This window comes from Hydractinia symbiolongicarpus, chromosome 7 (genome assembly GCF_029227915.1).
Source record: "Hydractinia symbiolongicarpus strain clone_291-10 chromosome 7, HSymV2.1, whole genome shotgun sequence".
Lineage (NCBI taxonomy): Eukaryota > Metazoa > Cnidaria > Hydrozoa > Anthoathecata > Hydractiniidae > Hydractinia > Hydractinia symbiolongicarpus.
The window spans coordinates 6,454,857-6,472,040 of NC_079881.1; the positions used below are offsets into that span (position 1 = coordinate 6,454,857).

At 33.8% G+C, this 17,184-nt stretch overlaps 2 protein-coding genes across 2 annotated transcripts; one reads left to right on the forward strand and one right to left on the reverse strand.

The window, feature by feature from the left end:
* The first annotated feature begins 562 nt into the window (after positions 1 to 562).
* Positions 563 to 7,712, forward strand: LOC130649051 (transmembrane protein 184B-like). Its single transcript, XM_057455245.1, has 7 exons — positions 563 to 721; positions 1,923 to 2,079; positions 3,356 to 3,446; positions 3,883 to 3,958; positions 4,987 to 5,078; positions 5,312 to 5,481; positions 6,061 to 7,712. Exons 1-7 carry the CDS (start codon positions 614 to 616, stop codon positions 6,549 to 6,551), a joined length of 1,185 nt encoding a protein of 394 aa, XP_057311228.1. The 5' UTR covers positions 563 to 613; the 3' UTR covers positions 6,552 to 7,712.
* Positions 7,713 to 9,402: 1,690 nt separating this feature from the next.
* LOC130648855 (AP-3 complex subunit sigma-1-like) lies at positions 9,403 to 16,067 on the reverse strand. Its single transcript, XM_057454962.1, has 6 exons — positions 15,898 to 16,067; positions 15,723 to 15,814; positions 13,151 to 13,262; positions 12,350 to 12,421; positions 11,247 to 11,354; positions 9,403 to 9,889 (listed from the first exon to the last, which is right to left on the reverse strand). Exons 1-6 carry the CDS (start codon positions 15,964 to 15,966, stop codon positions 9,755 to 9,757), a joined length of 588 nt encoding a protein of 195 aa, XP_057310945.1. The 5' UTR covers positions 15,967 to 16,067; the 3' UTR covers positions 9,403 to 9,754.
* Between the last annotated feature and the right edge of the window lie 1,117 nt (positions 16,068 to 17,184).

Sequence of the window (17,184 nt, forward strand, 5' to 3'; positions counted from 1 at the left end):
TGCAATTCAAATTGGATTAATTAATCATCATTGTGTCCAAACTTCTACATACGGATTAAAATCCATAACATATCAATCTATTAGTTCTTTGATAGAAATCCAAAGAGTTTTTTTTATCTACTCAACTTGTTAGCCAAATGCTTTAATAAATATTTTATAAGCTTATATTAATGTCACCAGACTTGTACCACTATAATGACATATTTGATAAAGTTTTGTCTTTTTAATTTGTTCTTTATCTCATGTAACAAATCCTAAAAGCCAAGCCCTACGTTTTATAATTTTGCCACATTTGTGTTTGTCTTTGTCATGCTTAGTCCTGTGCTATGTCTTGTGCTTGTTTAATGTTTTTGTGCCGTCCACAGTGGCTTTTACCCAGATAGTTTTTACTATATGTGTTGGTTTCCTGGGCAGCTAACGCCCCAGTAGCCACAGAATGAACACATTTTTTATATGGTCATTGTATGACATATACATCCTGTATTAACTGTTAGTTGCTGAGATATGCGTCATTTAATTTAATTTCATTTCATTTTTAAATTTTTTTTAATAATATTTTATATATTTTTTTATATAATCAATTTAGAGTACATATATACATAAGTTAATCACAATGTCCAATGAAACAGCACATGAAGGGAAGCTGTTTTTCCAAACTCCTGGTGCCCTGGTTCTATCTGGTTTATTTTCATGGGTTGCGATTTTCATTTCTGGTCATCAGGTAAGTGCTGTATATTATAACAATACTATATATACTGTGTAATTGTAAAGTAAATTGCTTTTTTAAGTAACGTTTCAAAAAACATAACACTTGGAAAATTCTATAAAAATTTATAGTGTCTAATTTATAGTGTTATATCTATTGGAAATTTTGTTAAAAATCTTCCAGAGTATGTACCCTAATACTCCGCAGGGACATGCCTTTAACCATTCATTTATCATAATTAATAGACAAAGACCAAAAAATTGTCTGATTTAGGAAATATTTCCTAAATAAGTTGAATTATGCTCTTTTTCAAAAGTTAAAATGTGCATAAATATCTCTTATAATAATACAGAGACTGTGTCTGCTTGTAACAGGCAAAGTGGATGTCTTCATTTTCCTTTGATATTGCCGAAAAAGTTATGTCTAATATGTTAAATTTTTTGACGTTAGGGCGCGACAAAAATAACACTACTTTAACGTCAATATCCTATATTAAATTAATGAAGCCATTACAGTGCACCTCAAATTTTGAGGCCAAATAACTTGGAAGCGAGTTGGTGACATCAATGTTTTTTCACAGCGTGGGTAACTAGGGACTACCTCGAACCAATTTGGGTAATTTTCCAAACCTGGGCCCCCAAATCCGTTTCGGAATGAAGGGGTTTATGACGTCATCAAAAAACCTTTAAACCACAATATTTCCGTAACCGTTGGTCAAAAGTACGTAAGTACTTTTGACCAACGTAAGTATGATCCTATACATTTTCTTGAACAGCGTTTTAAGAGCTACATATAACATGAAGGCAACGGGTATACAAATTATCGAAAAAATAATTTTCTGTACTTTTATTAGGGACTTTGCTGACGTCAGCAAAATTTTTAAACCTGTAAATCTCATTAACCATTCATCAAAAGCACGTGGTTACATACATTTTCTTGATCAGTGCTTTAAGATCTACACAATAAAGGCAACGTAAAAACAAGGTTCTAATTTTTTTGGCAGATGGGTTGCTGACTTCATCAAAATTCATATGACGCTTATTTTTCAATTTTATCCTGTTTCAGTGGATTTTTCCACGGGCTTTATCGACTAGTTTATAATAATTCTACCTGATTTTCAGCCATCATAATACATTCTGTGCATCTGTATTTTCAGTATGCAATAAAATTATGATTAGTTTAAATGTTTTCGAATCATTATGTTTTTATTTAATAGATAGCCTGTCATGCTCGCCATTACACAAATCCTGATCAACAGCGCTACATACTTCGTATACTTTTAATTGTTCCTATTTATGCACTTGATTCGTGGATGAGTCTGTTGACGCCAAAGCATTACATCTATTTTGACACCATCAGGGATTGCTATGAAGGTTTGTGTGTAATTAGTGTTTAATTTGACATTAGTTAATGTGAGATGGCATTTTTTAAACAGCACAAAGAAATTATGTGCAAATTTGGGGAAAAATATTTGTGGCAGTGAAAGTTTAACTCATCAATTATGAGTTTAAATGTGTGGCTCTTAAAGGAAAACTAATGATTGATAACAGGTTTGGCTGAAAATGTTTGATTTTTTTTAATTTGTAAGCCTTTTTTCTCGAGATTTTTTAATTCAAAGTGGTATCGCTGTTGCCACTATGACAATGTCGATGTATATTTTTTGTTTAGTAAAGTACTAATTTGTGTGATGTTATTTTGTAGAAATAAAATATTTGTTTCACTAGTTTTTGACACAAGTTAGTAATTGAATAATATATTATCATGTCATGAACAAGGGAGTTTATTCTAGGCTACGTTACAACAGCTACAGAAGCTGTACGCAACACAGATACAGACAAAAATGAGATTGCGGACCATAGCTAAAAGAATGATCATGTTATTGACGGGGACAATAAAAAGATTATATAGACCGAAAGTCTGGTTGGACAGCAAGAAAAGTAAAAAAAACCATAAATAGTATAGACTGAAATACTCATATCAATAGTATTTCCTATCTACTTCCAGAAATATAGTTACCCGCACTTCGGAACGCGAACATTTTGGAAAAAGTGCAAAAAATGGTTCGGGACAAATGTAACAAAAAGCGAACTTTAGAAAAAAGAAACGTAACATAAAGCGAACTTTTAGAAAAAAAGGAAAGATTTTATTCAGTCTGTTGCTTCCATCTGGGTCCGTGAAAAAGTTAATTACTTAAATTGCTGTAATCTGATTGGTTAATTTTGATCCTCTAATTATCTCTTCAAATTATAAATAGCCAAAGTTGATTACGATCATTGCCTGTCGATGACAGCTGTAGCTGTCGAAATGTAGCCTAGAATAAAATTGCTTGTTCATGACATGATAATAATTATGTGGTGGTGGTGGTAAATTTTTTGTGAGTGTAAGAAACTCTGAACTCTCCAATCAATAATGACTCAACATTGACTAAAAAATTAACAGAAAGGTTGCTTTTCCTCCAAAATGGTGGCAGTTCCTTTTTTAGGATAAAATTTACCAAAATGCAAAATCTTTAATGTTGTTTTCACTATATGTAAGAATATTTTTTCAGAAGAAAACATAACGTACTTTAAAAATCACCCAATAAAAAACTGAATATTAAATGTTGCTACTCTGTCTGTACTAATCTTTTTTTCACTTATTTTGTTTTAGCATTTGTCATATACAATTTCCTGTGTTTATGTTATGAATATTTGGGTGGTGAGATGGCAATTCTTTCAGAGATACGAGGAAAGTCACTCAAGTAAGTTTACCTGTGAACACTGTTAAACTCATCTATACTAGGTATCACTAAAAAAGGCCTTTAGAATGATTCGCTTTAGTTAAGTAAGTTGTTGCAAACCATAAAGAAAATAAACGCAACATTGCAACACAGCCTGAAGAAATAAAATAAAGTAGTTTTTAAAATCATCCACATTGTTTTACACGCAGAAGATGATTTGCAGGATCAGTACCAAAAGAAAACTTTACCATACTGGCACCTATCACTAGTAATTTTGCCTATGATATGATGAAGTATATTATTTAGTGATAATTTCATCTAGCCTAAAGTAAAAAAAGCCTGTTATGTAAAAAAACAAACAATAATAGTGTACTTGTGTGCAAGTCTCTTTAAAATATGCAGGAATATTATCATAAATTATTACAATTTGTCTTTTTGTAAGCCCTCTTTTTTGTAGGACAAGCTACTGTACATTGACCTGCTGCTGTTCTGACGTTGTTCTTAGCATTGAATTTTTGCGCCAGTGCAAGAAGGTAAGCAAATATATGTTGGCTAAACATGCTTTGTTTTTTGGAGTGTTCCTTTCGTTTTTGCAGTACAGGTGTGGATTTTAAACATGTTGAAAATAATAAAAAATAGTGTGTACCATTAAAGGAGCTACGAACCGGTTAAAATGCTCATATTCCGTATATCCCGCGCACATATCAAAAATCCGGCAAAAGCGCTTTGCGCAATGAACAGACCACCGTACTTTGCTCGCTGGTCCAATATTTCTTTTCGAAAAGTATATTACAAAGAAATATTTCAGCAGGATGAAATGGATGAAAACATGAGATAAAAATTCTAGATATATCTATATATTTGAGTCTTTAAATTACATTCATGATGGAAATATAGCCATTTTTGTTTTTCACTGCCATCAGCTCGACTTTCGAGTAAGTCACTAAAGTCGAAAGCCAACAGACGTTGCGTAGCCCCTTTAACAACTAACTAAAACTAACTATGGTTAGTTAGTCTTCTAGGCTAAAAACTGCATAGTCAGCACTGGTAGATTATTCTGTTGAGGTGTACTTTTGCATAATCGTCAATGGTTTGCTGACTTGCTTACTTCCTTACTTGTATTTCTTATGATGTTTTTAGACTTTTTGTTAAAAAATGCATGCCTTATTCCAGAAAATTAGCAAGGTATATTACAAAATTAACACAAATCTTAATGGCTCTTGTGTAATGCAAAACAGAATGTTAAAAAATTACTAATTAATTTAAAACCTGTAAAATGTTTAAAAATATATTTTTGAGCAATTGTAATGCACACTTTTTTCTCTTCGTTTTTTTTTTTTGATTTCATTTTCAGTTTTACTAAATTTATTTTCAATCTAGATAATTAGGAGGGTTCTAAAAAATTTGATTTATTTTATTATCATCAGGTGCTAATAAATTAAAATAGGTGGCAAACGTTCAGTGTTTCTCCCTCCTATAATAAATGTTAATCCTTCCATTTATTTGTTCTGACTCCTGCTGCGTGTTTGTATATTTTGTCTTTTACCATTATTTCTTGCAGGCTACTTTACAGTTCTGTTTTATGAAACCAGTAATGGCAGCAATTACATTGTTACTTGTGTCGACAGGAAATTACTCGGATGGTGACTTCAGGTGATTTTATTCTTGGCCTATTCGATATTTGTTTCCATTTTTTACATTTTTGCGAGGTTGAAGTATTTGTCTTGGTTATCATGCAATGAATATTTTGGGGGTTAATCAGTAATTGCGGCTTGAATAAATGTAGACGTCGATTTAACGATTTTGATTTAGTAAAAAGCGTTTTATAAATCAGCTTATTTTATTTTTTTCAACTATTCGACAATTTTTTTTCTGTTGCCTTTTAGACCAGACCGTGGCTATCTGTATATCACCATCGTCTACAACGTCTCCTACACCATTGCGCTATATGGATTGTTTTTGTTCTATACAGCGACAAAGAACCTGCTGAGTCCGTACTATCCTGTGCTGAAGTTTCTCACAGTTAAATTCATTGTGTTTATGTCTTTCTGGCAGGGTACGTGTTGATGAAGCTTTGAAATTTTAATTGTTAACCAAGACTGTTTATTCAGTTTAAAAGTTTTTAAATTTAATTAGAATTTTATTTGCAAAACTAATGACTGTTTTTTATTCTTTTGCACATTACTAAACACTATAATCAAAAAAAAAATGTAAAATATATAAAGGATGTGTAAAAACCAATTCTAAACTGAGTTACTTTTCACGATCTGTGCAGTCCCTAGCGTAGTAAGTTCCCTCGTGTAAATAATGAGCAGTCATTTCTAGCAAAATTTATAATGCGAAACGTTGATGGATCTAATATATACTATATAGAGGCACGAGGACATAACATTTTTAAGCAAGCATTTTAAAAGACAACACCAAACTGAACACACTTTTATATATTAACAACGAAAATTTTGCGTTATTAGTCAATTCTATTATTTACACTGTTCATCCGATCTCTATAGGTTTCATTATACAAAACAGAATGCGTTAACCACAAAGTGTTACTTATGGAAAAAAGCTTTAAACGGTACTTCGTGCGGAGGATAAGGGTTTCGCTTTTCATCTCATTCATCTGCTTCGCTTTTAGGTGTTGTACTTGCCATCATCGAAAAAACAGGTATGATACGCACATATCCGGATGTCATACCAGGTGAAATGTCTGCTGGATTTCAAAACTTCATTCTATGTATCGAAATGTTCTTCGCAGCTGTGCTACTTCGCTTCGCCTTCCCGTACACTATATACTGCATACAGCAACACAAACTTACTGGTAAAGTGGCATTGAAGACAATTTCGAAAAACCTGAGGAAAAGCATTAACCCGAAAGACATTGTCCAGGACACGATACACAACTTTGCACCGACGTACCAACACTACGCCGGCGTTAACATTGCAAAGAATGTGGAGGTTTCGTTGGAAGAGGACGGGCGAGAATCTGTGAGTTACCAAGTAACTATTCCGGACACCGCTGCCGACTACCAAGAAAGGAACACGAGAAATGGAAGCGCAAAACATGACCCCTTCCCACGTAGCACACTGCTCGTGGAAACCGAAGACGATGACGCTCCGTTGCTGTAGACAGAACTGTCGCTTGAAAGTTTCTTTCGCACGAAAACATCTTTTAAAAGAGAATATATGGAATATTTTTTAAATTTGTTAGAAAATAAAGAGGTTAAAACTTAGACCTTATTTGAAATGTGGAGATTAAAGATAAGACTATAGGCATACTAAGGAATAGCAGAAAAAGATGTTCCAACTGCGATAATTATGCCTGCGCTGTTTGTTTTTTGACACCATAGTTATGTGGACTACATGAAAGATTATTCGTGTTCTTGCTCCATTAATATATACCCCAAGTTGTCATGCAAACTGAGACAATATAAACTTTGCACCTAAATTGGAATTTTATAGTATATTTCAATTAATGTTTGCGGCTTACAAAAATTGTAAGATAATGCGAGAGAGATTTAAATGTTCTTTCTTTCGCTCTTTGAGAATCTCGCGTGCGATAATATTAAGAACAGATAGATGTATATTTTGTAAAAATTTGTTCATAATATTTCACTTTATTCTTTTTTAGTGTAAAATTTTTATTTATGTAGGATTTTTTGCTTCTGGCTCTGTTGTTGTTTTTGACGTTGTTATAACCCGCTTTGGAAGACATTCTCGTGTTGATTTTGAATTTCCAGTTTCTTAACAGATTGGAGAATGTGATTTCTAGAATCTAATTGATCAATAAAGTTTTCATTTCGATCCTTTTTGCAATCGTTTCGACCTTATTTGCAAATAGTGGCGAAGAAAGCGATAAACATGAAAAAATAGCACAATACCAATGAGATATTCCATTCTGATTCGTTTCGCTCAAGTGTAAATTCAGTTTTAGCACGCTGGTTCTTAGTACATTTGATTCCGTAACGTAAAAACGTTGTTGGGAAGTTTGTGGAAATTTAAATAATGAAGATAATATGGTCGCGCATGCGTTATATGTATTCGTTTGTTTCTTTTATTTTCTTTTCGGGTGTTTCTACTATTTTTTTGAAAAAATCAAGATTGTGCAATGCAATGGGTTCACATGTGTCGGCTTCTTTTCGCAGTTCGGCCCATTTTGTAGGAAATTATCTTCGTCTCTTAAAAGAGAATTTGGGATATCAAATACTAGCTTAGTTAAACCCTAAAGAGATGAGAAATTCTTTCAATGTGTTTTTTTTAAATATTTTGCGGGGTTAAAAGGATATTTTACCATAACAAAGTTGTAAAATTTGTAACATATTCGACTTGTTGTTCTTGTTTTCGGCAATGTATTTCCTTATTCGAACAAGTCTTTTGTTTCTAGTAGTATAGCCTAGTTTTGTATTCTGATTGTTCCCGCTCAAAAAAACAAACACGTGAAGCATAAGCCAAACTTGAGCTTGGAGAGCGTAAGAATTGGAGTCAGAAGTGAGGAAAGGGACTCTTTAAAACAAAATGTGCAATAATTATTCTACATATTTGTAAATACACGTATTTCAAAATTCTCGAATATTTTTATAAGACTACGCTTAAAAAGTAGTGTATAGTAAAAACAGCGCTCACAACAGACCTTACAAAAAGTGTTTATTATTAAGAGGTGTTCTGTTGAGGTTTAACACGTATGTGGAAATAGAAAATTGACCGTACAGTGCGTCAAGGGGTTGACTTTGCAAGAAGAAAGCTTTAATACAGCTATCTTTTATTCAAAAAAGAGAAGCAGACAAGACTTCACACATGCACATAAAAATTGAGATTTGCGCAGTGCATTTTGCGCTGCAAGGATTATTTTCCGTTGAGAGGTCAGTTTTACGAGATAATGTAAACAGGGAGCTTAAAAAGTGTCCACAAAGAGGTGTTCGCTCTACCACACACAAGTTTTATGAGAGTTGACAGGTGTCCAATGCAGAGAGGTGTTCGCTCTGACATACATAAGTTTTACAAGAGTTGACAAGTGTCCATTGTAGAGAGATGGTCGCTACAAGGTTTTTGCTTTATATAAAGGAATTCGCTAACCCTACTCCTGCCACGATTGCTAATCAGGCCTGTTGTAACAGTTAAAAAATGGCCTAAATTTGAGATTCGCAAAATATATGTATAATAACTTCTACCTTTTTTCTTTTTATCTCTGAGGATGGTCATTCTAAATGTTCTTTGTTATCAGTTATAACACATACGTGAAGCTAAAAATTTTAAAGCTTGTATTACCAGAATGCTTTGCAATTTGAAAAACTTTCTGTGCGCTACACTCAATTGGTTCAATATTATCAATACGCAAATTAACTGTCTTTTTTACATAAAATTCAGTAGGGCTTTGTCGTATGGAACAAAGTTCCATAAAGCGCAAAATAGAAACAAATGCAAACCTTGCACATATTTTTGACCTACCTTAATAATTTTCGCAAAGATTAATTTCAGCCAAATTCGCGAAAATGAATACTCGCAAAAAGTTTGAAAAAGCCCAATTAATCCTCGTGAAATTTTCGCGAAGATTTATTTTCGCGAATGAGCCCTTTTTAAAATTTTGAAAAGGGCTCATTCGCGAAAATAAATCCTCGCGAAAATTTTGAGAACGTTTGTTGATGATGTTGGAAGAGTGTAGTGATGCATCGATCATTGATTTTTCTACGATTCTTCAGGCGGCTTAATACTTGTAATAGATAGTGACGATGACGACGAAGAGTTAATAGATGAACAAGTTTATCGAAATATTTGTAAACAACCGATTCGCTAAAGTACATTTCGTCGTCGTCGAAACTACATTTCGTGAGGATTAGCCTTACGAAATGTACGTTTTTGGATCTCGCGTTGAATTTGAATTGAATTTGTGTACACCAGGAGCGATGGTTATGATCTACTAAAGGAATTAATTTAATCGATTAATTAATTGGAATTGATCGATTATTCAAACAATTAAATAAAGTTTCCATGATATTCTTTGTATTCTTCTAAAGAATATAAAATTTAAAGTATAAAAAATATCCATGCATATAGTTTTTTTCAATCATTCTGGCAAACACACTAAAATATTTAGAATTTTCGTCAAAGAAGGCAACGCACACTAAAAACTAGAAATTTTAGCAATTAACATAAAGGGAAATCGTTGGAAAACATCTAAAAATGTCGAAAAAGTAGAAGATAGGAAATTTCCTCCAAAGTAAGCAGCAAAAGAGAAGAATTTAAATTTAAAATACAAGAAATTGCGTTCTTTTTAACATTTTTCCAACACATCTTCACCCCATCACTAGTTCATGTTCAACTTCTCGAGATTGCTTCTAGTTCTTGTTGAACGATAAATTGGATAATGAAATATTTGGTAAGTTTTTAAAATTCTTTGGTAAACTTGGAAGGTTCGGACTGATGTTCTTCACGGCGTTGAACGCTTTCGTCGTGTTGTGAGATATGCCACCCTGAAAATAAAGTGAAATAAACGAACGAAAAAACGAAAGGAGTGCGAAATAATAAACAGGGTTCCCACTCTTTTTTTAAAACAAAATTTGAGAAGTTTTGAGAACTTTTGAGGAGATTTTTGTGATTTTTGAGGAGCTTTTGTTAACAAAATTGAAGAGATTCGAGGAGAAAAACTTGCACTTGTAAAAATAAAGATAACTAAGAAACTTTGCTTCAAATACAAACACAACAAAAAAAGTAATGTTTTGGGTCACAGCAACAACAAATTGTCGTGATTTCAAATATATATTATAATGCCCGTATACGTCTGCCCGTCCGTCTGTCTGTCACGCAAAATGGTAGCTTAGCTGCGACGGGCGAACCCGTGGATTTTTCTACGGGTTAACGACTAGTAAATAATATAAAAACTATCCTATGTAAAAAATAACCAAATTTCAAAATCTTTAGAGGAGATTTGCGAAAAAACCTAAATTTCAAAAAAATTGAGGACATTTGAGAAGAATTGAGAAGACCTTTTGAATTTAAGGAAATTTGAGGAGTTATGAGGAGGCGTGAGTATCCTGATAAAACAATCCCATAGTTAAATCCATGTCTATGATCACACAGGCCCCAGATATCAACGAAGCCATTTTTCTGTTTAAGTGGATCAAAAATCATGCAAGAACCATGTCTTCAAAACGTAACGTTCGAAAGATATTACAACTCAAACTTACTTACGTACAAATTACAGACCGGTGTGCACAGGAAGCTTCATATCAGCCCTCACTTTATGTAGTAGTGGTCTGGTTTAAACTGCACATCACAGAATATTTATCTCACGTTGTAACAAAAAAGCCCAGTCAGAAATACGGATTTATTGTGTGCGGACATTTGAATGTTCTTATAACTGCTCAACAAGACGAATAAATCATTAGTGCGCCAACAAAGGTCTACCCTCTTACGCTTTAAGACAGGGGCTTACGTAGGGCGTCTGAGTGAGATGATAGATGTGCATATTTTACATGGCTAGCCTCACAAATATCGAGGGATATACCCTGTCTATTATTTCCAGGAGGGGCCATGGCTTAGATGGAGAGTCCTAGAGTATTTAATGCTCATTTTGAGCTACGCAGACCCAATTAGGACCCGCGCTCTACTAGACAACTCCCGGCAACATCCAACGGCCCACATAGTGTGCCATCTCCCCAATTTCCCTCACATGGCTTGGGTTAACCCGGGGCTATGGTAACATTCACTCGCCCATGTTGAATCGCCGTCAAGAGGAATCGAACCCCGGTCGTCCGCACAGAGTACGAGAGCTATAACCACTAATCTACGGCGCCATGAAACAGGCATTTAATTGGAAGATTTTCTTACCTCTTGTTTTTCTATTTTGTTTTGAGCTTCGACGTGCGTTAATATTTCCGACATATTCGTCTCTAACACCATACCACCCATTACGATTTCTTGCAATATATATTGCACCTACAGAAATAAATGAGAAGAGTTACTTGTTTGTATAGCTAAATTGTTTGCAGTATTGTTTGTGAATTTATTTATTTATTTCATGAAAATTTATACAGGTAGAAGCTTCAGTCACATATGCAAACAGTATGTACAGTAAAACTGCTATTACCATTCGCCCTGTGAAATTAACTTTTGCACACTTGAAATGTCAACAATATTGATTTTTATTGTGAATCAAATATGACACAGAAATTGAAAATTTCTTTTTTTTTCTTTACCTTTATCGACTAAAGACCATTTTTAGGGTTGGCTTCTTAGAAAATGAATTTGCATACGTGATTAGCACGATCTCCTTTAGGCCAGCAGAAAAAATAAGGCTATTATTTCATAGTGATTCAAATGCAAAATTCAACATTATTCAGGCCTATCAATAAGGGGAGAGCAATTGCTCTTGCTCACGCAAAGGCTCACCCAATTCTGAGAAATGACAAACTAGCTGAGCCAATAATTGCTCCCCCAATTCCACAAAAAGTTTTCTGGCTGAGCAATATTATTTCATCTCACATGGAATTAAGGTTCCCTTTCTCATTATTTACATGAAAAAAGAACCAAAATATATATAAAAAAAAATAAAAGAAAATAGTTAAAAAAGACTTTGAGATAAAATCTGTGTTTATAAACTTATTCAGATTGCTCGCCCAGTTCAAATTATTGTAATCTTGGGGAGCGATTTATTGCTCTAGTGTTATTTTCTTATTGATAAGCCTGATTATTTCAGCATTTTCCTAATGACAACGAGCATTGTAAAAATAAGTGTCACAAAAATAATTTCAGGTCTATAAATCGCAGGAATGTGTTACTCAAAAAATTTTTTTGAAGAAACTTTATAAATTGTGACTGGCTCCGGAGAGGTAAAAAAAAATAGTTGCCTACTACAATTACTAAAATCCATTTTTAATAACACAACATTTAATAATTTCCAAACTGAGAGGAATACATGGAGGTTAATATACCTTATCAACATGAAATATCAAATCCAGCTCACAAACATTCTCAAAACATTTGTCCAATGTCTCCACAAATACCTATACAAAATCCAAAATAAGCATTACACTAGCTAATACGAAATGTTGATGGGGGTACTGTTAGAGAATATTTCGATGTGTTACCGAGCTTGTATGTGTTGATGGAGGTCAATATTCTCCTGTAACGCCCAAATAAACAGTTTAAAGAAAATTAAACGGAACATCCAAGTCATTTCAAACAAGAGGCATAGGGAAAATTTTCGTTGCTAATTTGCCTCTGCAAATAAAAGCAATCTCATGGCACAAACCACATTATGGTCAAACTTTTGGTAAAATTCCGTGAGAAAAGCGATTCATTTGTTCCATCCAGCATTTGATAAGTAAGCCTCATCACGATCCACGAAAGCATAAATCATCTTCTTTTTCCACTTCGCATGGGCAAATAGAAGCATGTCTCAGGCTGTCAGATAATTATGTTTATATAGAACTATATTTTTTGATCAAAAAGTTTTAAAGGGATGTTAGTGATCAGTCTTTTAAAAGTTAACGGAATGCCCTCTTAAGGAATTTAAGAAAATCTTTCAATATTTTTAGCTTAATATACATGATAAATTTAGACATTATGCAGTATAATTTTGAGGTGAGTTAAGACTGATATGCATCAAAAAAACATATTATCGATATGCAGTCATTGAGCATTTTGTTAAAACTATCATGGTAAAATGTGCCCCTATATGTATTCCCCATCAAATATATATTTGGTTTATCTTATGAAAATACAATACTAACCTGTATTAGATCTAAGATTCCTAATTCACTTTCTGAAGAATCAACACAAAAGACAAAATATAAAGTTGCATAGTGGCGATAGATCAATCTTGAGTCAGCTCCACCTAAAGCACTATAAAAAAAATTGAAATAGATAATTATGTCATTTTATTAAGTCATCAACAAAAAAAACAAAGTTTTTTCTAAAAATATTGCTTTAATACTTTACTCATAAAAATAGAGCTAGAAATGTTTTTAAATGCAAGAAACCTGCCTGCTTTAAAGGAGAACTAATGATTGATAACAAGTTGTGCTTAAAATGTTCATTATAATGTGAATATATAAACCAAGCTAATTTTTTTATATTTGTGAGCATTGGTTCTCCAGATACTTACAGTTAAAGCAATCCTATGGTCGCAACCATGACAGTGTTGATTAGAACTTGCTTTAAGTCATGCCATGGGTTTGATAATGCGTGTCAAAGCAATGGCTAGTTTCCAATGCCTTGCCCAAGAAGTAAAAGTCGTGAAGCAACTTAATTGCTGACACAACAAGAAGTTTTTACCACCAAATTTTTTAACTCTTAAAGCAACAATGCTAATCTCTGTACATTGAAACCGGGAAAATTTAAAACCTTATAATCATGTCGGTGCCATGCGATTACGTTTTAACAATGTTTAATGGCAACCAAAAAAGCTGAAATTTTGTTGGGAATAATTAAGTGTTTTTGAATGTCATGTGGGTTAGTAGGAGAGGTTTTAATGCTTACAAATTGTTAGACAAACTGTATGATATTAAAGGGTTGCTAACCCTTGTTCCCAGATATGGTTGCTTTTGTAATAACTCCTAAAACAAACTACTGATTATGGGGTAAAATTTAGTGAATTTCATCATTTGTAATTAAATTCTAAATAGTCAAAATATTTTGGTGCTTATCTTTTTGGTCTGTTCCCAAGTTTATAAAAATATGATGACATCCTCCAATTTTTTTTTAACTAAATTGACTTTTAAAGTGCTTAAAAACATTTGTGCTAAGTTTCATGGCAATATGAAGTCTTCTCATAACTTTTAAAGCGGACTTTTTTGAAAAATGCACAATAAACAAGAAAGATACACTTGTACTGTTAGAAGATCCGGGGCAGGTCAGCAAGTATTGCAACTATTTGAACCTGAAAAAGCTTTAGAAATAATTCAAATAGGTTTCCCATTAAAAGAAACACATAAAAGAATTGAGACGTTTATCACCCAACCATGATGTTTTGGTCCATTGGTTTTTTTGCTTTACCCTATTGCTAAGCTGGACATATAAGAGATGGTGTACAGTATCAAAAAACATAAAGTACCTAACCAATATAAGTTGCAATATTGGCACAAGAGCCAATTGTGTAGAACCACATAATAAGGTTGGTAGCCAAAGCAAGGGAAATTACAAACAGTTTCTTCTTCACCATCTGCTTGAGCAACAGCATGAAAACGTTTTCAAAGTTTTAATTTTTAGTTTAAAAATTCTATTTTATTTACAAGACCTTAGTTATTTTTCAGTCATTTTCATTACTTTTTTTACCCAACACAGAACCATGTTCCTATCCAAGGTATAGGCTGAATCATGACACAGAATCATGTTCCTATTCAAGTTATCCAAGATGCATACTTGACCACCAGGTCAAACCTATTTTGCAGTAGTTGCTTAAGCGAAAAAATAACTCTATATATACCAGGGATGGGATGAAGTTGTGCACTTCTGAGATTTTTGTATTCAAGTACTTAGTCTTATGGAGCAAGAAACTTTGTGTTGCTTGTTAATTATTTGAGCTAACTTGACAAAAGCAAAATATATAGAATTATATATATGGAATTTCCCCTACAATATTGCACATTATAAAAATAATAAATTAACTAGTCGATAAAGCCCATGGAAAAATCCACTTAGGCACAAGGACAATGAAAAAATAGGTTGTTTTAAATTTTTTGCTGATGACAGCAGTGCAGATATGAAAAAAAATTGGCTTATTTGTTGCCTTCATCGTATAGATCTTGAAACGCTGATCAAGAAAATGTATAGTATATATTTACTTTTGACAAACGGCTGCAGAGATATTAGGGTTTAAAGGTTTTTTGATGACGTCATTAACCCCTCCATTCCGAAACGAATTTGGGGACCCAAGTTTGGGAAACTTACCCAAATTAGTCCCAGGTCCCTAGTTACCCAGGCGGTGAAAAATCATTGACGTCACCACCTCGTTTCCAAGTTATTTGGCCTCAAAAATTAAGTGCACTGTAATGGCTTCACTAATCTTAATTAACTTTCCTTTGACGTCAATACTATTTTAAAGTTAAAGTTTGATAAATTACAGAACCATTTTATGGGCGATGTTTTACAGACTTTATCAAAGAAAGTAGTGAAGATAATAATCTACTTTGCAAAAGTTACAGACAGACAGACGAACTGGCGTATTATTATATAGATGAAAGTTGATGTATTATTAGCTAAATGTATCGAGAAACTGTGATGTTTTTCTCCTGGCCTAATGTTAGCTAGCTAGAGCTAGCTAATAATAGCTGCACAAAAATTTGCTTTAAATTTAATACATACGTTCCACCTTCTAAGAAATTACAGACATTATCATCTCTCCTAGAAACTAGTTGGAACGATTCTTTGATGATTTTCTGTTGCATATCTTCATTCTAAAAGGGCAAAAAACATCATCACAGGTTGCCAATAATATGCATAAAAATCAATTAAACTTTTGCATATGAATAAAACGTACATAGTATGCATAAAATTTACTAAGGCGTGGTTTGCCGTGATTATTAAAAACTAGTATAGCTTTGATCATGCTTTACGAGACATATAACTTCCAAGAATAGGGTGAGATTAACATGCAGCCATTACAAAGTCTATCAAGTTTTCTCGAGACGTACGGAGTGTGGTTTGTATACGGAGTCATACTTGCACACGTACTATACCGAGTTGGGTTTACCTATGCGGAGTCTGCTGTGGCCGTGGCGCCTAAATGGCCCGCCCGCTTCCCTTGCTTTCAAAGATCTTAAATCCAGAAGTCTTCATTGTGCGGGAGCACTAGAGAGTGCTATCTGGTCCACGTGTGCGCAAAAGTAGCAGCGTTGAGAGTACTGACTATTGACGCAGCTATTCGTATGAAGAGCGCTTTTTTTTTGAAACCAAGTAGGGGCTTCACGAGCCTTGATTTACAACTAGTATAGAAAGTGTTGCGGAGAGGTTGCCAAGGCAAAGGCATTAAGCACGGCAAAGGCACGGCAAAGGCAGCCAAGGAAAGAGGAAGAGGAATCAGCAAGGCAGGGGTAGGCGAGGCATGGGAGGCACAGGCAAGGGCATAGTAGGCAGGCACCAGAAAAGGCATGGGAATGGTAGGCAATGGCAAGGGGACGGCAAGGCAGGGGCAGGCACGTTAAAAGAAACTCTCTCCCCCTACAACTCAAAGATATACTCAATGTAAAGTATTACATTTATATAAGGTCAATATACAGTGAATCATCTTAGCAGAATTATGTGCCAGTATAATACAACCTGGTTGTTGTAGGTGCAAGATAATTATGTTTTTCCTAGCCCTGTCCAGGATTTGAACCTGGATCTCTCATTTGCATGAGTGTCATAGCCATTAGACCAACAGGGCATGAATATATATATATATATATATATATATATATATATATATATATATGAAAAACTTTACATGTGTATCTTATAATGCTCACATAGCCTTTTTACTAACTAGGCAGGGGGACCTGGCGTTGATTATGTCTGGTTTAGTCACAAGTAACTATAACACCTGGCGCGATTTATACGTTTTGTAAACTGTGCCACACATTCATGTGGAGTGCTTTAGTACATGCAGTATATATATGATAAATTATGTGAAGCACACATAACAGTAAGATGTCTCAGGTGTAATATATTTTTTAAATAATAACTTTTTTTGCAAAAATACAGTTTATATGTTGTGCCCATCTTAGCGAATTTTTTCAAAATGTTTCTGGCAAAACTTAAAAAGTGAATTTCAATCCAGGGTGAGTGC

Coding starts and splice junctions, on each gene's coding strand:
- LOC130649051 (XM_057455245.1), top strand. CDS start 614: ATGTCCAATGAAACAGCACATGAAGGGAAGCTGTTTTTCCAAACTCCT. Junction 3,447..3,882: donor ATACGAGGAAAGTCACTCAA/GTAAGTTTACCT, acceptor TCTTTTTTGTAG/GACAAGCTACTGTACATTGA. Junction 5,482..6,060: donor GTTTATGTCTTTCTGGCAGG/GTACGTGTTGAT, acceptor CTTCGCTTTTAG/GTGTTGTACTTGCCATCATC.
- LOC130648855 (XM_057454962.1), bottom strand. CDS start 15,966: ATGATCAAAGCTATACTAGTTTTTAATAATCACGGCAAACCACGCCTT. Junction 12,422..13,150: donor GAATCTTAGATCTAATACAG/GTTAGTATTGTA, acceptor GATTTTGTATAG/GTATTTGTGGAGACATTGGA. Junction 9,890..11,246: donor ACAAAATAGAAAAACAAGAG/GTAAGAAAATCT, acceptor CTTTATTTTCAG/GGTGGCATATCTCACAACAC.